The 23,054-nt window shown below is 35.0% G+C and overlaps 2 protein-coding genes across 5 annotated transcripts; both read right to left on the minus strand.

Annotated features, from left to right (window-relative positions):
• Positions 1–540: 540 nt before the first annotated feature.
• On the minus strand, positions 541–4,423 carry LOC145167583 (putative disease resistance RPP13-like protein 1). Its single transcript, XM_079086824.1, has 2 exons — positions 4,016–4,423; positions 541–3,316 (listed from the first exon to the last, which is right to left on the minus strand). Exons 1-2 carry the CDS (start codon positions 4,319–4,321, stop codon positions 548–550), a joined length of 3,075 nt encoding a protein of 1,024 aa, XP_078942950.1. The 5' UTR covers positions 4,322–4,423; the 3' UTR covers positions 541–547.
• Positions 4,424–6,243: 1,820 nt separating this feature from the next.
• LOC145167584 (putative disease resistance RPP13-like protein 1) lies at positions 6,244–12,295 on the minus strand. Of its 4 annotated transcripts, XR_013741264.1 has the most exons (4): positions 8,357–12,295; positions 7,719–7,972; positions 7,022–7,134; positions 6,244–6,536 (listed from the first exon to the last, which is right to left on the minus strand). XR_013741264.1 is itself a non-coding variant. In XM_079086825.1 (2 exons), the coding sequence occupies exon 1, from the start codon at positions 12,192–12,194 to the stop codon at positions 8,376–8,378; it is 3,819 nt and encodes a 1,272-aa protein (XP_078942951.1). In that variant the 5' UTR covers positions 12,195–12,295; the 3' UTR covers positions 7,333–7,972; positions 8,357–8,375. The 4 variants fall into 4 exon arrangements, 1 of the variants encoding a protein (XP_078942951.1); XR_013741263.1 differs by lacking the exons at positions 6,244–6,536; positions 7,022–7,134 and adding an exon at positions 7,333–7,625; XR_013741262.1 differs by lacking the exons at positions 6,244–6,536; positions 7,022–7,134 and adding an exon at positions 7,333–7,633.
• Positions 12,296–23,054: the final 10,759 nt, after the last annotated feature.

Here is a 23,054-nt window from a genome sequence, read left to right on the forward strand (position 1 = left end):
CTAGATGAGAATTCCATCCACTAAACCTTAATGGGTTTAATTAGTATTAGTTCCGTTCAAAAATCAGTGCTTAAAAGTGCTACTAATATTTAATTGTGGATCTAGTTGATCAAAAGATTCATGTTTTGCACGTATTTAAACCGCTTCAATAAGATATTATTATTATCATCGTCATTCCAAATGGAAGTTGTGTAATTTTAACAGACAACAACAAGTCTACACACCAACCCTAGTTCACCATTTATTTTGGATATCCGAATGGAATGATTTTATAATTTCAAAGTATTTGACTTGTTAACCAATTTAATTCATTTTGCAGTCTATTGTGACACTTCCATGTTGACAACCCTAGTCATATTAAATCAGTAAGCATACCACGTTAACAAAAAAGTATTGAGTCCCAAATAGAACTTTTATTGAAAAATACGCTTGGATTAAGGAGATAATATTTAAATTTTTTGTTTGAATGACAGTTATTTAATTTATACATTATACATTATGAAACAAAAAGAAAGTCAAAAAGCATAGAGAATGGCGCACCTTCACATTAAAAATATTTATTCTCGTTGCGGCGGGGGATTAGAGAGACGACGGGCCAATACGAGCCTCCTATACTAGTCTTTTTTTTCAGATTTGGGCATTTATGAATTCTCAAACTCAAAAGCGAAGGCAACAACTTTTCTGGTAGCTCCATCATCTTTGGGCACTTGTCAATGCTGAGATGTTGGAGGGAGGCGAGGTGTTGGAGTCCCGTTGAAACTGATTCCAATTTCTCAAATCTTTCTATGCGAAGAGAAGTAAGAGATGAAGGAAAAAGACCGGACAACCGACTAAAATCAGTCACATCTTCATATGGTCCGCCATATAGATTTAGGTCACAAAGTGAGGTTGGAAAACTCTGTGGGCCCCACTCTGACATGGGCTTCTTCAACCCTCCTATGGTAAGAGAACACAGTTTTGGAGGCCAAAGCCCACCAGGAAAGGAAGCATCCATACTTGTACAGTTTTTTATTTGCAAATGTGTTAACGAGGCAACATTCGGCAACTCTTGGTCAGGAAATGGAAATGACTCCAGACTTGGACACTCTTTTATTTGGAATGTTGTCAGATGGACGAAGTACTTCAATTCGTTCATCGATTTAAGTTTCTTGCAGTCCCGGATGAAAACTGACTGGAGATTCTGCCCTCCTCCTGTTGGGAAAGACACAGATGTAATTGAATCACAGGTAATAATAAACAATGACTCAAGGGTATCTGGACAGCTGCAATGCTGTAAGCTGGCACATCCATATGCCCACAACAACCTAAGAGATGTTAGGTTGCTCCCACAATTATCCTCCTCTTTCTCTCCTAAACTCACCAAATTTGAACAATAACGTACCTCCAACCTCGTTAAATTCGCAAGAAGCTTACCTGCCTCTGCTTCAGATTCCCACAAGTATCTTATTTCACACCTTTCTATTGTTACTTCTTCAACTTCCCCAAGATACTTCATAACACCTCCCCACACCTCATGAGTAAGACCTGAAATATCATGTAATATCAACTCGGTGACTGATGAAGCGACATGAACCAGGCTTGTCAACACACCATGACCACATCCTTTTACTGTCATTACTCTGAGTAAAGGTAGTTTTTCAAGTGAGACTTCAACCAGGTTAGGACAAAATAGAATAAGAAGCTCTTTAAGGCATGGAAACACTGCTGCATCTACAACCCCATTGTTATTGGTTGACCATACCTCCCATGATGGCATACTATCAAAAGTTAGAATTTCAAGGGAAGGGAATGCAACACCTGTTCCAAGCAACTCCCAACCTACAGCTTTCACCTTACTCATCTTCCCAATATACAACTCCCTAAGTGATGGTAGTTGCCCAAGTTCTGGTAGAGATGTACATTCTTCACACCCATATATCGACACGTGAGTCAACCCTAGAAACGAAGGATCCCCAACCCAATTAGGAAACTCTATACCCGCATATGACACAATTTCAAGCTTCTTCAAACTATCAGTTTGAGGCTTCAACTCTGTAAGGACCTCCTTATCATGTGTCTCCTTTCGAAAAACGTTTAACCCGGTATCACTACGACACAACCTAAGCCTCTTTTGCAATAATCCATAACCCCAATCCAACTCCAACTCACTAAGCCTTTTTTGTGATAAGTGTGCATCGCATGCCTCCATTGCATTTTGTACATTGGCCAGCCCCCAAATGGAAATTTTCCCTTGGAGATTTTGCAAGTTCTTAAGCTCGGTTATTGCAAATCCGTTTTCACCTTCAATTATGATCTTAGAGAGAGTTTGTAGGCCTTTTAGCTCACCAATCCCTAAGGGCATCTTCTTCAAACCTGGAGTATCCCTAATGTCCAAATGCCTTAAATTTTTAAGCTTTAAGAAGCTGTTGGGCAAGTTAGTTAAACTTTTACAGCCAAAAAGGATCAATGTCTGGAGATTATAAAGCATGCAAACATTTTCTGGTAAAAGCTTGATATCAGTTCGAGATAAATTCAGATACCGCAAGTGCTTTAGACTGCCAATGAATTTGGGTACCTCGCTTATGCTAAGATGACTCAAACTTAGGACCCTTAACAATGGTAACTCCTGAAGTAAGTTCTCCAGGACCTTATTTGATAAGTAGAATGTTTCCCTCTTCCTTATCGCCCCAACAGATAAGGCTAATAATGTTCTCAAACTTTTAGCTCCTTTTAGTGGCTCGAACCTTGCGGAAACCATGTATTCCTCACGAACAAATGACAGATGGCGGTACTTTTCAAATGATTCATTCCTATATTCTTTCTCCATCCCAATGTCTACCCTTGAAAAAAACTCTCCAGCAACAGATGTGGCCAAGTCACTCATGAGATCATGCATCACAAACAACGATCTGTCATTTGGTGCAGGTTGAAAAAATGACCTTGACCACAACGCATTAAAATACTCGAGACCCAAGCGTTCCATTGTCTTGTTTGTCGTTGATTGCAAAAAACCTTCTGCCATCCACAACAGAATCAACTTCTCCTTGTCAAACTCAAAGTCCTTGGGGAACAAGGAGCAATATGCAAACAACTGCTTCAAACATGGAGAAAGATCATGGTAGCTTAATCTGAGAGCAGGAACAATCCCATCTCCATTTTCTAGGCTCCATATCTCGCTATTCAGCACTTCTTTCCAGTCTTCCTCATCTATTTTTGTCCGTAATAACCTCCCAAGTGCTTTCAAAGCCAACGGCAACCCATTACATTTTCTGACAATACCTTCACCATCTGGTTTAAGTAGCGGATGTGAATCAAAGTTTTTTTCTCCCAATGCATGCTGACAAAATAAGGATAAAGCACTTTCATCAGATAGAATAGGCAAACGATAAGGTTCATTGTTACCAAGTTGGGTTAACAACGACATCTTCCGGGTCGTCATGATAACTTTACTTCCAGGTGCCCCTGCAACAAATGGCCCTGCTAGGATTTCCCAGTCGGTATAGCTTTCACTCCACACATCATCTAAAACAAGTAGAAATCGTTTATTTGAGATCTTCTCTCTTAAAGCTACTTGAAGCAGATTTAAATCCTTAAATTCTTGGTTTCCCCCACCTATTGATTGAAAAATAATATTGCTTATATTCAAGATATCAAACTCATCGGAAACACAGACCCACGCCATGAGTTCAAAATGATCCTTCCCTTGCATTTCATCATACAAAAGTCTAGCGAGAGTGGTCTTACCTACCCCACCCATACCAACTATTGGTACGATGCTAACGTTTCTATTACATGGTTCATATAGCTTGAGAAGCAACGCTTCCTTATCATCTGTGCGTCCAACAATACTAGATGGATCTAGCAAAGAGGTCTCTAATTTTCTATTTCTAAGTGTTCGGCTTTCACCTATTTCACTTAACCCAAGACTATTTCTCTCCTCGAATAGTTCTTGTAACTTGCTGGTAATATTATCTATCTTGCTACGCATCTTAGTACTTGATAAACTAGAGCAACAAGATGGAATTAACTTTCGTACCTTGCTGATGGTGGACCCAGATTCCTCAGAGAACTTACGATCGATAGCTGTGGTTGCTAAATCGTCAAGTAGGTCGTCTACGTCGTAAGCCAAATGTTGGAGAGCATTCAGCCATTCTTTAACAGCTTCCTTACTTATTTCCTTCTGTGAAGCATCATTAAGCAGAGTTTGTATACGGGTTAACGATCTCTTCAATTTCTCGAGCTCCAAATCAACTCCTTTAGAACGAGCAACCTTCTTCAAGGCTTCAGAGGCTAGCTTTTGAAGGAACACCTGGAGGAAGGCAGAAGCAAGGATTTCAGCCATTGCTTATAGTGAAAACCTCAAATGGGAGCACTTGGTATGTATGAATATAGGGATTTAGAATTAGATGAAATGAGTGTATGAAGAAGGATAATTCAAACCATTATTTATATTGTTTCTTACCTGCTGTTTTGGTTAGCATTTGTAATACTGTTTTTGCATATTACAGCTGGTGCGCATCATATCGTCGGTCCAATAATGGAATTTGGATTCAAACCTTTAATCATATTGTTTCTTAGTACTATATTAAAGCTGATGGATGCTCATATATACGTCCAATAATGGTGGATCCAGATTCTGGCTGAGCGTTTCAATTAGTACTTTTTTTATATAAATATAAAATTGTTTGTTAGATATTTTTTTATAATATTGTTAAAAAGCAAATAATTAATGTGTTTGGGTTTAGCTACATTTATAAAAGGAAGGAAAAAGGTATAACATTATATTATACATATACTTAAAAACATGACGACTTATAAATGAGCCGGCTACATTCTTCGGCTCCTGGCTTTTTTTTGGAGCCAATCGGAAATTGTCCCCCTACAACGTGTTTGTCTCCTGTGTTGCTTCCCAAAAGATGTTCTCGATCCAGTCACACTCTTCAAGAACCTACAATCCTATTTTTTTCATCGATGAGGGAACTCTAAAAACACCGGACAACCTTCACCAACAGTTTCTATGGATTTTGAGTCGTGAAAATCCAAAATATTTTTTGGTAGTTTCTATGGATTTGAAAAATTATCATTCATATATTCTTTTAATCCTTGATATTAATCCTAGCAAAAATGAAGCACACTTTGAGATTGTTTTTCCACTTTTTGATCATATTTTATACATATTTTCTTCAATTGGGCGTAAGTATGTTCAAATAGATGTGTGTGAAAATTGCATGAAAGTTTGATCAGATGGTTTATTAATGCATAATTAATTTTTATTCCGCTGAGATTTTTCATAATTAGGTCATTAAGGGAGGATAAGTTGACAATCACCAAGTTGCCCTTATATTTTTTTTTAATAAATCAAATTACTCGAATTAATTTTCAACTTATATCCATTGAACTTCTTGACTGCATCTGACATGATCTCATCCATTCTTATAGTTTTTTCTATAAAATTCAAATAACGTGATTATTTTTTTGACATAGTATTTTCATGTATAAGCCCATGAATTAAATTCACGAATTGGATCAGTTGATATTCAAAGCGAGTTGGTATTCAATTTAAAGAGGAAGAAAGTAGCTCTATCGATGTTCCATTTGAGCAATAGAACACATAAGTGAAAGCTTCGGCATACTTATAAATACTATGCTACATATACTTGCTCTATTGTAAAGAAAATAACTGTTGGTAAAAGAAATATCCTTATTAAACTGTTATGAGTTCATAGGTAAATAATATACATTTAAAAATAGTTACAATTTTTGAATTCTTCTTGATCTTTAGTGTAATCTCTGATAATAGAGCTATATTCTTATAGAAAGAGAGAAATTACAAGTGTTGTTGATAGAAAAGCTTAAACGCTAGAAACAAGAAAAAGGGAAATAAATCCTAGCTAATAGTCAAACCCTAATAGGCTAAAGGTTAAAAAGCCCATAAACATATGGGCTAACTATCTTTTTTTTTTTTTTTTTTTTTTTTTTTTTTTTTTTTTTTTTTTTTTTTTGGTTTCATATAGATTTGTAACAATTGCATGATGCTCTTAATTATAGTTCCCTGCTGGTCGTGAATTTATAAATATTTAAGACACGGATTTTTTTATTTTTTTTTTGTCTTTTGTATTGTAGATACTAAAAATATGCAAGTAGCCCTACAAGCAGAGCAAAAAACTTGTGAAGTTGTGAAGAAAAAACGTGTTGTGTCAAATTTGGAGAAAAGAGTTTGCTATTCAATGTTAAAGATGTTGCAGGTAGTGTTGTTTAATTAAATTGTTAGTAAGTTGTGTTTTTTTATTGAATAAAGATATTTGACTAAGCAGAGAAAGACCATTAGGAGCACGATTTGAGCAGTTCATGGCACACAAAAATTGGAAGAAATCATTTGTCGTTATATTGGACACCAATTCTGGATCAAAGGCTGTTCCACACAGTGGATTTGTAGTATGATTGTTCATCTAGCAATGGCTTCCCTTCTCTATCAACCATGTAGGTCCTCATAACGGTTGCTGATCCATAATGTTTGGAGACCTCCTTTCAGTAAGACAAAATTACAAAAATGGTCCCTGCGGTTTGCCAAAAGTCTCAAAGTCAGTCCCTACAAAAATTTTTTGATGCAAATGGTCCTTGTGGTTTGCAAAACTTGTAAAGATGGCCCTTTTTACTAACACCGTTAGTATTCAGCCGTTAAGGACTGAATCTGTAAAGACATTTTCGTCTTTTCAAGTATAAAGTGACTGAATTCGTGGGACCATTTTTGAAGTTTGTTTGAAAAAGTTAACTAATTTGCTGAAGGTGTAGGGGGTTAGTAAAAAGACGAAAATGCCCTTACAGATTCAGTCCCTCTATACTTGAAAAGACGAAAATGCCCTTACAGATTCACTCCCTAACGGTTGAATACTAACGGTGTTAGTAAAAAGGGCCATCTTTGCAAGTTTTGCAAACCACAAGGACCATTTGCATAAAAAAAATTAGCAGGGACCGGCTTTGTGACTTTTGGCAAACCACAGGGACTATTTTTGTAATTTTGTCTCTAGTAAAGTCGCCATACCTGAAAGATGTTGTAAAAGGGCAATGAAGAAGATGCTTCTTTATCAGTACTATTGACCCTCTCTTTCCCTTCTTCAGCATCAAGCCTCCCAAGTGTTAAGAGTCTTAAACTGTCTGTATACATTTCATGTTGGCAGTCCATGTGATTTGTGTTAGTTAAGAGATGGTGTGTACTTACCAGTCAAATACGGTTAGGCGATCTTCTACTTACTTTCGAGTTAGGAGTTTATATGGTATTTAAGAGTTATTTGGATTCATAAATTCCAAATTCCTACATCTTCATATATAGAATTCATGAGCAGAAAATTCGGATTAGTATGATAGTTTATGCATAATTGAATTTAAAAATACATTAGGTGCCGATCCTTTTGTAGATGACAGAACAATACAAATTCATCCTAATTCTATGCTTAACAGTAGAAATAAACTCTGATGAAAAGCCCACCAAAAAGGAAGCACTTATAATTTTACAATTTTCTATCTATGATATGTGTCATCGAGGTGAGAGTCAGCAACCCATGGTCAAATGACTCCATACTTGGAGACATTGTTATTCGCCTAATCTCATCAGCATTCTCACAACCAAAATAGAATATTGTGATCTCCTGAAAACCTAAATAATATTTTGTTTACAACCCTGAACAAGATTATCCTGAACAATAATCTATACAAACAATCAGAGTACATGAGCATCTTACCGCATGCCTTAATGTTATTCACCGAACCTCATCAACATTGCCATCTTTTAAAGTTCTGTATTAACTTCTACAGATGATCTTTGGACTAGCTCTCCATCATTGTTCAATTTGACAGGAGTCAAAATTTGTTCCTCATCCTCTGCTTAAGCATATGACAAAACCAAACGGCATATGCATAAATTGTTGCATTCCTGAGTGAAAACTGAGAAGGTTGGAAAAAGCGATGATGGGAGCTGTGGGTCCCCAATCCATTCCTGCAAAATATAATTCAATAAAAGTTGTTTATTGAATACATTCAGACTAATTATATTTGAACGTATTGAGTCATAAGCCTACTAATCGTGGGTCAAATGGGTCACCAATTGGCATTTTCAAAAGTGTACAAATCTCATAAGTCTAAGACCAATTATACTTCAAATCCAACAACTCTTATTTGACTTGTCAACCATTTTGATTCATTTTGCAATCCATGGTGACCCGTCCATATTGACAAACCCTAATCATATTCATCAACAAAAACAAAAGGTAATATCGAAAATATCATTAAGCATATCTTTGGTAATTAAAACACAAATAGAATTTTTACTTTAATACATATTGAAACTACGAAGAAGTCAAAAGCATAGAGAGGGGCGTACCTTCATATTAAACTTGTAATTACTCGTCAAAAGTGGAGACAGGGATAAGGGAGATGAGGGGCCAATAAGAGCTTCTTCTAATGCTCCTTTCATTCAAATTTGGGCATCTATCGATTCTCAAAGACAAAAGCGAAGGAAACAACTTTTCTGGTAGATGTAACATCTTCGGGCAATTGGAAACAGAGAGACGCTGGAGAAAGGTGAGGTTTTGGAGTCCCATTGAAACTGATTCCAGTTTCTGAAATCCCGTTATCGAAAGAGAAGCAAGAGATGAAGGAAAAAGATGCGACAATTGATCAAAGTTTTTCACATCATCATATATTCCGCCATTTAACATCAAGTTCTCGAGTGAGGTTGGGAAATTCTGTGGGCCCCACTCTGAGATGGGCTTCTTCAACCCTCCTATTCCAAGGTAACTCAATTTGGGAGGCCAAAGCCCACGAGGAAAGGAGGCATCAATACTTGGACACTTTGCTATTACCAGAATTGTTAAAGAGGTGAGATTGGGTAACTCATGGTCAGGAAAAGACTCCATTTTTGGACACTTTGTTATCATCAATGTGGTGAGGTGAACAGAGTAACTCAATTCAATGATAGATTTCAGATTTACCCAACCATCTATATCTACAGATTCAAGCATTTGCATGCTTGAGTTGATAAGCAACCTACTCTTTTCTCCTCCAAGCTCCTCTTCCAAAAACTTCTGACAACCTCCAATGGCAAATGACTTGAGCTTCTTCCCTCCTCCAGTTGGGAAAGACACTGATGTAATTGAATCACAACCACAGATATTCAGAAACTCAATGCTATTAGGACAACTGCAATGCTCAATACTCTCACAACGTGCTATAGACAACATCCTAATAAACGTCTGGATGCTTCCACAGTTATCCTCCACTTTCTCTCCTAAACTCACCAGATTTGAACAATCACTCACATTCAAATTCCTTAAATTCACTAGAGACTTACATGCCTCTACTTCTGATTGCCACAAATATCTTATTTCATTACACCCACTAATGTATAACTTTTCAAGTTTCCCAAGATACTTGAAAACACTTCTCCACAGTTCATCAGTAAGCCCTGAAATATTACCTATTTCCAACATGGTGACTGAAGAAGCTACATGAACCAGAGTTGTCAACACACCATGACCACATCCTTTTATTTCTAAAACTCTAAGTGAAGGTAGGGCTTCAAGTGAGACTTGAACTAAATTAGGACAAAATTCGATATGAAGTTCTTGAAGACATGGAAATGCTGTGTCTACAACCCCACCATTATCAGTTGACCATACCTCCCACCCTGACATATGACGAAAACTTAGAATTTCAAGTGATGGGAATGCAACACCAGTTCCAAGTAACTCCAAATCAATAACTTTCACCTTGCTCATGCCAAGAATAAACAGCTCCTTAAGTGATGGTAACTTCCCAAGACTTGGTAGATATGTACATTCTTCACAGAAATATATAGACACATGAGTTAGCATAAGAAACGAGGGATTCCCAACCCAATTTGGAAACTCTGTACCTCCATATGACACAATTTCAAGCTTTTTCAAACTATCATTATCAGGCTTCAGCTCATTAAGGACCTCCTTATCATGGTTTTGCTTTCGAGAAACATTCAACTCATAATCCCCATAACCCCAATCCAACTGTAACTCACTAAGCTTCTTTTTTGATAAGTTCGCCTCACGTGCCTCCATTGCATTTTGCACATCGCCCAACCCCCAAACGGAAATTTTCCCATGGAGATTTTGCAAGTTCTTAAGCTCGTTTAGTCTATTTTCACCTCCAATAATGATCTTGGAGAGAGTGTGTAGGTTCTTCAATTCACCAATCCCCGAGGACATCTTCTTCAAACCGGGAGTATCGCTAATGTCCAAATGCCGTAAATTTCTAAGCATTAAGAAGTTTTTGGGAAACTTGGTTATAAAACGACAGTCACAAAGGATCAATGTTTGTAAGTTGTAAAGATTGCAGATATTTTCCGGTAAATGTGTGATGCTAGTGTGAGATAAATTAAGATACCGCAAGTGTTTCAAACTGCCTATTATTTCAGGTACCTCCTTGATGCTAAGATGACTCAAACTTAGAACTCTCAACAATGGTAACTCGTGAAGTAAGTCATCCAGGACCTTATTTGATAAGTAAAATGTTGTCCAACTTTCTATCATCCCAATATGCATTGCTAAGAAAGTTCTCAATTTTTTAGCTCCTTTTAATGGTTCGAACCTTTTGTAAACCATGTAACTCTCACAAACAAATGATATATGGCGGTATTTTTCCAAAGCTTCCTTTTTCATTTCAATGTCTAATCTTAAAAAATAATCTCCAGCAACAGACGTGGCCAAGTCATTCATGAGGTCGTGCATCACAAACAACGATTTGTCATCAAGTGCATGTTGAAAAAACGACCGTGACAACAAGTCGTCAAAATATTCAAGACCTACGCGTTCCATTGACTTGTTTGTATTTTCATTGTGCAAAAACCCTTCTGCCATCCATAATAAAATCAACTTCTCCTTGTTGAACACATAGTCTTTGGGGAACAACGAGCAATACGCAAACAACTGCTTCAAAGAGGCAGAAAGATCATTATAGCTCAATCTAAGAGCGGGAATAATCTCATCTCTCTTTCCTAACCTCCATATCTCACTATTCAATAGTTCCTTCCATTCTTCCTCATCTCTTTTTGTCCTCAATAACCTCCCAAGTGCAATCAAAGCCAATGGCAAACCATCACATTTTTCGACAATACCTTCACCATGTGGTTTAAGTATCGGATCTGAATCAAAGCTATTTTCACCCAATGCATGTTGACAAAATAAGGATAGAGCATTGTCATGTGACAAATCAGACAATTGGTATGGTTGATCATGACCCAATTGGTTTAGCAATGACAGCTTGCGGGTTGTGATGATTACTTTACTTCCTGGTGCTCCTGCTAGAAATGGGCGTTCTAGAATTTCCCAATCAGTATAGCTCTCGCTCCATACATCATCAAGAACAACAAGAAATCGCTTCTTCGAGATCTTCTCTTTTAAAGCCACTTGAAGCAGATTTAAATCCTTAAACTCTTGGTTTCCCCCCTCCATCGATTGGAAGATGGTTTTGCTTATACCGAAGATATCAAACTCATCGGAAACACAAACCCACGCCTTGAGTTCGAAGTGATCCTTCCCTTGAAATTCGTCATACAAAAGTCTTGCTAGAGTGGTCTTACCTACCCCACCCATACCAACTATAGGCACGATGCTGAAGTTTCTATCACATGGTTCATCACTCAATAGCTTGTGGAGCAATTCATCTTTTTCACTCTCTCGTCCAACAATACTAGATGCATCTACCAAAGAGGTTTGTAATTTTCTATTCATATGCTTCGGGATTTCACCTTTCACAGTTAAACCAAGATTGTTTTTTTCCTCTACCAGTTCTTGTAACTTGGTGGTAATATTATCTAACTTGCCACGCATCCTAGTACTTACTGAGAAATTCGTGCAGCAAGTTGGGATTAGTTTTCTTATCTTGCTCGTGGTGGCTTGAGATTCTTCGGTCAACTCACGATGCATAGCTTCGGTTGCCAAATCGTCAAGAACATCGTCTATGTCGTAAGCTACATGTTGGAGATCATTCAGCCACTGTTTAACAGCTTCGTCAGTTACTTCCTTTTGAGAAGCATCATTAAGCAAAGCATTGATCTGGATTAATGACCTCTTCAGTTTCTTGAGCTCGGAATCAATTCCCTTGGTACGAGCAATCTTCTTCCAGGCTTCAGAGGCCAGCTTTTCAAAGAACACCGATAAGAAGGCAGAGACAACTATTTCAGCCATTGCTTACTCAGAGGTAAAATGGGAGCACTACAGATGTGTATGATTTGATGGGAATATAGATGAAATCGTTGTTCGAAAAAGAACGATCATGGTGATTTCACCCTTTGTTATGGACCTTATCGTCAACAGATTTTAATATTGTTTTTTAAACTTTCTAGCTGGCCACTATTGTCTTTGGCACGTGACCTCTCCAACTTGGACATGTGCTCAGCAACTCGGCGTCTTCTTATCTTTATCGTTAAAATGAGAAAACGAAACCTGCCGATACTTTTATAGATTTTCAATGTTAGCTTTTTTTAACCACTGCCACTAACCCAAAGTATGTTAATCGGAATTCACAACTAATCAAAGGGATTTTGGTATCAAAAATTAATGGATGGATACACTAAAGGTTGATAGTTCAGATTTGTTTGGAACAAAAAGAGTTGATTTAAAAATAAAATGTGTTTCTAATAAAATTCAAGACTTATCATATAATTATTGAATGTAAGAAATCGAAGACTTTATCTTATAATTATTGAATGTAATAAATAAAATAAAATTCAAAATAGTATCTTATCTACTTTAATAAATGAAAATCGATTTTGCCACATGTCAATCTCTAATAAGTTTTGACACTTGTCAGTTTGTGATATTTTTGAAATAAATAATATACACATGTCAATTTTTAGGTTATTTTAATTTTTAAAATTAAAAAGTCACATATATAATACACATAGTTATATAAGTAAAGTATTAAATGAAATAAATATGATCATAAATTGTAATAAATATATTTTTTCCTTCCTTATTTTAAAATTTAACTTTAGTATTTACATTTTGATATTTAAATTTTTTAATTAACCATGTAATACATGAGTCTCAAACCTAGTGGTTGAATATAAATATTTGTATCGAACTATATTATTTTAATGACGTCTATCCGATGAGTTGTATATAAATAAAATTGTGTAAATTTTTTTATTTAATCTTACCTTGATTGTTATAGTTAATCGACTTAGAGCATTGGGTGTGGGCAACGGGATGTAACACCAAATTGATGCCACCTCATCCATAACACCACCATAACACCAAGGGGGAAATGGTGTTCCACATGTTATATCATGTTAAGAGGTAGAGAGAGAAAATAGAGAAAGTTATTTGATTGGTTGATGAAGGAGATAGTCAATCATCTTTCTTGTTTTATCTCGTCCTCGTTACCACAACATCAAACATAACGAGCTTCAACGAGTTGGGGGAGGTGTTCCCCGCGTCGTGACGCCGTTTTCGTGTGCCAACTCAGCCAATTCGTTTCTCGTTGCAACCCACACCGTATACTCTTAAAAAAAACTAATCATCTGTTTACTTTTCAATTTCGACAAAGATATCTTTTCAAATACCAACTATTGTTGTTTTTATGGTATGAATACATTGGCCGCTATTTTAAAAATATAGGATAATTAAATTATATAATATATAAATATAGGAATTTGTTACATTTTTTTTATAGAAATCAACATTTATTTCGTATGATATCTCATATGATACGAGCATGACAAGTTGATATCAAAGTTGTTTTGAAAAAGCCAAAAATCAAAAGTAATCAAGAATAATCTCAAGTGTTGGAAGATGATATTGATTCTTGAGGAAAAGATCAATGAAATAGTTTCCAAAAATTTCCAAATTAATAGAAACGATTAATTTCCACATTCAATACTCGTGATCTTACAAAACAAAGTAACAATAACTTCAAAGAATACCAAGTTAAATACCGTATCTAAATTCAACAACTAAGTTTGAATATGTTGTAGCTATTGAAGCTACAGTAAGTAGTATGTAGATAAAGGAGCACCAAGTTAGATATTGTAGCTAAATTCAATAGTTGAGTTTGAAGATGTTGTAGCTAGTGAAGCTACGATAAATACTATGTGGATGAAAGAGGTCATCTAATATTGTAATACCATTTGCATATTGACACATAAAATACGTACTCAGAGTTGTTAGACATCTTAGAGTAGCTTTGGAAAGGAGCTTGGGTAAAACCAAGTTATTGACGTAGTCAAAGTATGACTTATACATTATGTCTTTAGCATTTAGTGTGTAGTTAACTTAGCAAGATTAGTTTAATTGATATAGTGAATTGATACATTATGAAGTTTAAAATGAAGTGGTGATTATTAGATAGAGATCTTAATATATGTTGGTGAGAAATTACTTTCATTTAATTCATCTCCGTGTTCAAATTTTCATGATTTAAACCTCCTTTAATATTAATGTATTAAAAAGTTACACATTCGATCATACTTTAAGGAAGAAAGTAATGAACTAAGACTAATGTGAGAAGTTAGTAAACTATTCATGGTGATGAATATAGCATACCGATGCGATTAACAACCACATATATATAATAATGATTATGTATTAAAGTAACCCTATAGCCACCTTGTGTACAAGATCTCTTGCTAACCCTTTGGTTAGATGATCGGCCAAATTTAACTGTGTTCTCACAGACTCAACAGATATCACACCAATCATGATTAACTAACAAATCATGCTATATCTAACACATATATGTATAGATTTCCCATTATACACTTGACTATAAGTCATAGCCTATGTTGAAACACTATCACATCTGATAGAAATGGTAGATATAGATTTTAGCCATAATGAAATTTCATAAATCAAATTCCTCAACCACTTAACTTCATTACCAACAGCAGATAAAGCTACAAACTCAGATTCCATGGTTGAGTTGGTAATAATGTTTGTTTCTTGGATGCTCAAGAAATGGCTCCTCCTCTAAAAAGAAACACCCAACCACTTGTAGATGAGTGGTCCTCTAAGTTGTTAATCCAGCTAGCATCAGAGTATCTTTTCAAAACATAAGGATCTCCACTATAAGTTGAACCATAATTCATGGTTCCTTTCAAGTATTTAAATACTCTACCCACAACCACAACTTGTCAATGATGTGAACTAGGATTACTAGTATATATACTAAACCTTCCCACAGTTACACCTAATGCTAATCATGGCGTACTCAAATTGGTTCTTTCATTTAGAAGAAAAAAAAATTGAGTTGGCACATGGTTTAACATATAAAAATCTTTGAGTAATGTAAAATGAGCTAAAATATTGTTTAATATTATAACAATGTAATATCGTTATATAAAGATAATTGTATTACATATTTGTTCTTTTTCCATTTAGAAAAAATTATTAAAGTTGTCCCTGTGGTTTGCTAAAATTTTGCATTTGGTCCCTAGTTTTTGCTTTTTCACTCGGACCGTCTTTATCGTTTGATTTCATTGTGTTTTTGGTCCCTTGTTGACATAAAAAGACTATATTGCCTTTGTAACTTCTTTTAATAATATTATTAATATAAATGTAAAACAATAAACATAGTAGACCTAAACCTTCCCCCTAGATCATAGCTCACACTGTCATACCCCCAGACCAGACAGCGGAAACGTCCGGAGGCGGGTGGCTTCATTGTATAGTACCATAACAGTTGAATATAAATGAAACATAACAAATCCAAACATCATACATTAAGATAACAAACTTACATTGTTTTTACATCATGTATTTGTTCACAAATTACACAAAAGAGACATTAGTAAGTAAATCCCAAACTACAGCAAAATAATCCAGAATTCGCAATCCATAAACTTGCTTACTAATTTCCTGAGAATACAAGTCGTTTGAAAAACGTCAACATATAATATGTTGGTGAGTTCATAAGCACTTTTACATAAAAATTGTGATAGTTTAGAAACCCAGAAAATCCAATATTTTCTTGTCAAAATAGTTGTAAGTCTTGTTTCCAATCAAGTATAATTACGTATGTGTTTTAGTTATAACTTTTCGAAAATTGTATAAAATTTGTTTTTCCGCAGAAAATCCTATATTTTCTGATATACAAAAATAGCAGTCTTAAAACTCTAAGACTTGTGTGATAAAGTTTCATTCGAGATATTCAAAACCATAATTGATTATGAACAAAAGATGTGATCCGCGTAAATTAAATAATATTGTTATATTCTAAGTGAGTCGTTATAACCATACTAATATGACGGAGTGTTTGTCTTAACGTTCTTCAGGCGTTGGTTTTGTTGAAAACATTTGCCACCCTAGACTGGCCTGTCTAGCTATAGCAAACAACGAAGGTGCGGGGTGTCAACACCGTATAGATCTATTCACAAATTCCCGCTCTCCCTCTAGGAAACTCTGGTTATAACTCTTACAGGACTTTAAATCCATGGACGGAACATTTATAGATCTATTCACAAATTCCCGCTCACCCTCTAGGAAACTCTGGTTATAACTCTTAAGTATTGAAAATGTTACATATTATGCCCAAAACTATAAAATTTGACTTCCCCCCCCCCCCGTTCTTCAAGTTTTATACGTATTTTATTTTCGGCCCCCTCAAATCATAACTTCAAGCTCCGTCACTGTTTAAATGTACACTATTATATAGGTACGGTGAAGATGCGTCTCACTAGAATCCTAACAGATGTTTACGCTAATAGTTGAATTTCGTTATTTATTTAATAAATAAGATTAGTTGTACTCATCGACTAGATATTTCGTTTTTGTTTCGTTTGTTGAGATTGATCCACATTGACTCATATTTGTCAAAAATAACTCAATATTATCAATGTGGCAAGAGTGGCCCTTCTTTTCATAAATTATCAAATAAGACCCACATTTGTCCAAAAAGTGTCGTTAGTGATCCAAATACACTAGAATTGTTGAAAATGGTTCATTTCTTCCAAAATACTCATTTAAATTTTTATTTAAGAGAATGTCCAAAATAGTTTATTTAATTAATCCCATTTTTGGTTCCTTATCAATCGAAATGTTCAAATATAACTCAAAGTTATCCAATGTTTCAAAAGTGACCTTATATATATATATATATATATATATATATATATATATATATATATATATATATATATATATATATATATATATATATATATTCTTGGCCGAGAATGGTCCAAAAATAATAATATATTCATAATTTAACATTTTCAAAATATTATGTCTAACAACTTTGTTTAAACAATTTCTTGAAGCAAAATTCTTGTGGTTCTTGAGATAAACTTTTATGAATCATATTTCATATAGATGATAGTTTTTGTTTCTAACAACACAATATGTGAAACTAGGCGAATGTCCGTGTGTTGCGCAGAAACACCTATATAGTTGAAGTCTTTATAAATATATGTTTTTTTAAATCTAATAATACCGTTGTTAAATTTGATATAATAATTCGTATTGATTATTTTGAATTATATGATAATATATTCATCTATTATAACTGCATAATCTCAATCGTTTGAATAACTTCTACCCGCGAGTTACACATAAATAAAATTAAATATAATTTATGGTTTAATATTATTTATAGTTGTTGTTATTGTTAATTAATTTTTTAAAATTTGTTTGCTTAATATTTTAATTTCTATTATTATAATTATTTAAAAATCAAACAAATTTTTTTATTTTAAAGGTAACAATATAATCATTTATATAGAATTATTTTTAACTATTGTTATTGTATGTTATTTTAAGCTACTTATTTGAAATTTTTTTAATGATTATAAAAATATATTTATGAAATATTTTATTTAAATTGAGATTACAATTTAGTTTTTTCATTTATCACTACAATTTATCACTTTTAACTATTTACAAAATATTCTTTGGTTTTTTAAGTGGAACTGAAATTTATATTTAAGTTGACACTCTAATGTTATATTTAAATTAACAATTTAAGTATTTTGTCCAAACTGTTTAAAAGTTATAGCTTTAAACTGATAATGATTTACATATAACAACATTTTAAATCTAATAAATTAAGTATAATATCTTAAAAGTTAAAGACATAACTTTATAAATAGAAGTAAATATATTATTTTAAAATTAAAATTTAGTTTATTTATGATGACAATTTAGGTTTGATATTTATTAAACCTTATTAACCAACTTAAAATCATTGTTAGAAAGAAACTACAATTTATCACTTTTACCTATTGACAAAATATTTTTTTGGTTGTTTAAGTTAAACTACAATTTCTATTTAAGTTGACTCTGTAATGTTGTATTTAAATTAATAATTTAAGTATTTAATACAAATTATTCCAAATTGTATCTTTAAAATGATAATGGTTTACATCCAACACTATATTAAAACTAATAAATTAAGTATTATATCTTAAAAGTTAAAAAAACATTACTTTATAAGTAGAATTAAATATATTATTTTAATATTGAAATTTAGTTTATATTTGATTACACTTTAGGTTTGATATTTATTTAATCTTATTAATCAACTTATAATTATTATTAGAAAGAAATTGAAAAGTCATAGAAGTTTCAAATGAATGTGGTGAAAGGAAAAATAAATGAGAGTTTCAAATTAATGTGGTGAAAGGAAAAATACTTCCTTTATAAGTATATATAGATATAGTCCAAACTCTTGAGACTTAACCAAAATCTTGAGTTTTTGGACTATTCATATGGAGTTTTATAACCTCAACCACATACAACATAACATACATGTATAGACAAGCAACTATACCAAGATTTCACAAGACCTTTGACTTGTATCCTCCCCCAAAATAGTGAAAACTCAAAAATAGGGGTATGAAGCTCACCTTGGGTAGAGGAAAGTGTGGTTGAAGAGATGATGTGAATATTTGGAGCCTAGAACACTTGAGGTGTTTGATAAATTTCTTGGAGACTTTGATACCCTAAGGTTGTTAACATGTAACGCCCGTGTTTCTAGGCTAGGCATTAATGATGGTGTAATAGTCTAGGTTAACCTTTGTAACCAGTTTTGAAATAATAATGTATTATTTGAGTATTATGTGTTTTGTGCTTAATTGTGTGACTTAAATGAATTAAGGATAAAAATAAGCGTCAAAATGAAATGTTAGATAAACCCGATATCTATGAAGGATGTGGTAGTGGTCGTGACGAGGTTTCCGAATATATAAAGAATGCTGAAATCCGAGTTATAACGAAGAAGTTATGACCTGTCGAAGTTTCGCGACAGAACCGGCACAACGTTGAATGACGTAAAATATGAATTTAAGATAGAGCGATATCTAGCCTTAGTGATCTAAACGAAAGTCGTAGAATATGTTAAACTGAGAGCGTACATAAAAAGAACGTCTAAATCTGACTTCGTATGAGGAAGTTATGGTTTTTCGAAGTTTCGACTTAGCGGTATGCAACCCAAAGTTCGAATTAAGATCGAGTGATATTTAGCCGAAATAATCTAAACGAGAATCGAAGATCTCGTCGATATTAGTCCAACGGTAAAAAGACAGACGAAAACGGATGTCAGATAAAGAAGATATGAATTTCTAACGGAGTTTTCCTGTCTCGACCTACAAAAAAATAATATAATAAAAATAAATTCAAAATTAGCTGACGGAGTCTAAATGAGAGCTGTAGAGCATAATTTCACCTACGCGTGGATATAAAGAACGTCGAAAACGGAGCTCGTATGCAAAAGATATGAATTTCTGAAATTCGGGGCACGAAACCCGATACTGTGTCAGAGTTCACGACGTGAACACTGTGTTCACGACGTGAACTCAGAAATGACGTCACTTGGACTCTGCCAGACCCCACTTGTGATGAAGCATGCAGTGACGATCAGACCCACGACGTGGGAGTACTGTTCACGACGTGAATTTCCAGAAAAGAGCCTTATAAATAGAGTTGAAGGGGCAGCCGGCCAAGGTTGCTAATTCACTCATCTCTCACCCGTATTACCTCGATTTACGTGCAAAGAAGTACCCCTGAAGCCCCGGTATCATCCCGAGACCCGAAGCAAGTCCCGAAGCCCCGAGGATCCCGATAAGTAAAGTTTCCAAGCCGAAGCTCTGCCTGCGAGAAGCTCGGTGTGTGAAGATCTTCCAGTTTCACCGAAGAATACTACTCTTAGAGCCGTAGTGCTGTCCGATCATCTTTTGATCAAGTGAGTGTATATTCCCTTTCTTCTAACACATAGACATGAAGTATCTACTTTAGAATACGTGTTATGTGTGTATAAATATACGTGTATATATATATTATCTGTTTATTTGGGATGAGTATTAAATGCGTATCTTATTAGTTTTTAAGTTGCATATGAATGCATATGTATGCTTTTATCTACAAAAATGTTGGGTAGAACTTGGGTAGATAGTTGATGTGTGATAAACTGATGAAAGGCCTCGATGTGATTGTGATCTAGTCATTCAGCAGAATATGGATGACGACCACGGACTCTTTCTAGACTGTCCTGTGGAATGCTGGCAGGCTCATAACCTGTAGGTTTTGGTGAACTTGGGTGTTCATTTGTTGTATTCTATCCCCCTCATGGTTGCCTTAGGACCTTCATTGCTGAGGAAACCCCAATGCATTATTGTCCGTCCCGATGAAAATCCTAGATTAGGTCCCTTGTGATAGTTGTTGTTTTAGGGACGTAAAGTGAGGATAACGGGAATGGGTAATCGGGTTAATGTTGGTTGGTGAAATTAAATATAATTATTTATTGTGGGTTGAAAACCCTATATGATCACCACGCTCCCAAGCCTGACCCACTCAGTTTCCTTGTATTACAGGTAGTGGCGCGAGAGCATAAGTTGGAGAACTTGTGAAGATGTTTTTGTTTAGAAACCAGTAGTTATATATAACTGTGTAAGGTTTATGTTTTATTGTTTATGCTTTTGTGTCTGTATCCGAACATGACATCCCGAGTTTTGATATATATGAAAATACATTTCTTTAAGAAATGCTTTGATAAACTTTATTTTATCATGTATTGTTTTGGGGACAAATTCCACAACTCTTTTAAATCAATGGATTTACTCTGAAATTATTTTAAAAGCATAAATGAAAGCGGTCTTTTCTGGCCGTGATTTTAGGGATGTCACATAACACATGAAGTTATGTGTGATTAAGAAGAATTTCCACAATTAAATGTATGAAACATCAAGCTATGCATAAATTACTTACAAAAATATTAGAAGGGATTGTGAAGAAATGGCTTATGGAACTTGGCTTGAATTCTTGAGAGTGTTTATGGAGTTCTCAGAAAGTGAAAATGAGTTTGTGGAATGAAAAGAAGGGGTTTACACTCCTCATATGGGAATAAGAAATTGATGTGATATTTGCTTGGATTACTGATGGATAAAGCTTATTACTAGAGGTTAATACATGTTTTACTGAGATTTGTATGGGGAAATGGCGAAAGACTACTGTAAAAACCTTTGAAATCAAAAGGGTTCATGGTCTAAATGGGTTTTTCACAAGAGTTTACGGCCAAATGGTGGTCCCTTATGGAGTTGACGGCCAAGATTCCTCCCCTTAAGGTGTTCACGGTCAAACCTTATTCCTTAAGGGTGTTCACGGTCCTTCCTTTGATGTTTATGGTGGTTCACGATCAAGACTAGGTGGCTTTGGGTGGTTCACGGCCAAAGTGGACCACTAAGAGTTATTATGGCCAATCATGGTCCAAGAAGAAGGGTTTACGGCCCTGGAAGTTTCTAGGTAAGTGTTCATGGTCTAAAGTGTATGAATTCTAATGTGTTGGCTTTATTATTTGTGTGATCAATATTTTGACGTAACTTAAATTTCTTATTTGTTTGCATTGATTATTAGAGCTCAGGGCAATATAATTCCCAAAATTTACATTACACATATCATGATAGTAATATAGTTATAACTATTACACATACATGACTCCTTTGGCTTGGTTTTTGGACTTGAAACTTGTAGTTGTGACTTCATCCCCCTGTTAGAGGGAATTTCGTCTCGAAATTATTTAAAAGTTATTCTTACGAACTAGCGAAAAGGTGAGGGTATTTTTGCATCATTTGATCATCGCGTTCCCATGTGAATTTAGGTCTGCACTTGGCATTCCATCTAACCTTCACAATGGGGATGCGGCTTTGTTTCGTGCACTTAACTTCTCTATCCATAATCTCGATAGGCTGCTCAACGAATAAAAGGTTCTCGTTCACTTCAATTTCGTCTAGTGGGACTGCAAGAGTTTCATCCGATAGACACTTCATTAGGTTTGACACATGGAATACATGGTGTACATTACTTGTAACATCCCAAAAATACAGTCTGAAAATTTCGTTTTAAATCAGTAATAAAACCATAGTCATCATACATCATAGAAAAATCACAACAATATATCTCAGAATAATATAACAACTGTCATGTATATCAGAGTATAAACATCCCAGGCTGAACAAATGGTGTGTGCACTGCAATCTTCTCGAGCTCTTCTTTTGAAAACTGAGTACCTGAAACCAAAACTGAAACTGTAAGCACGAAGCTTAGTGAGCTCCCCCAAACTACCACATACCATACAATAACATATAAACACATATTGGGCCTTGCCCACTGCATCGGACCGAAGTCCGGAACTAACTGCATCGGACCGAAGTCCGGAACTGACTGGGACCCCGTCCCCTGCATCGGACCGAAGTCCGGAACTAACTGCATCGGACCGAAGTCCGGAACTGATTGGGACCCCGTCCCCTGCATCGAACCGAAGTCCGGAAACTGACTGAACATAGCATAAACATATCAACTAGCATGAACACATACACTGCATACTGCATCGGACCAGAGTCCGGAACACATAACACAAAACATGCTTGAATCACAAAGACATCAAGCACTCTAACTACTGCATCGGACCGAGGTCCAAAACTAACTGAACAACATAACATAATCATAGCATATAATATGAACACATATACTGCATACTGCATCGGACCATACCAAGCATACTGAACTACTCCATCAAACTGTAGTCCGGAACTACTGCTAACTAAACGGGCCAGCATTGTG

This window comes from Lactuca virosa, chromosome 3 (genome assembly GCF_052849685.1).
Source record: "Lactuca virosa cultivar CGN04683 chromosome 3, Lactuca_virosa_CGN04683_v6, whole genome shotgun sequence".
NCBI lineage: Eukaryota > Viridiplantae > Streptophyta > Magnoliopsida > Asterales > Asteraceae > Lactuca > Lactuca virosa.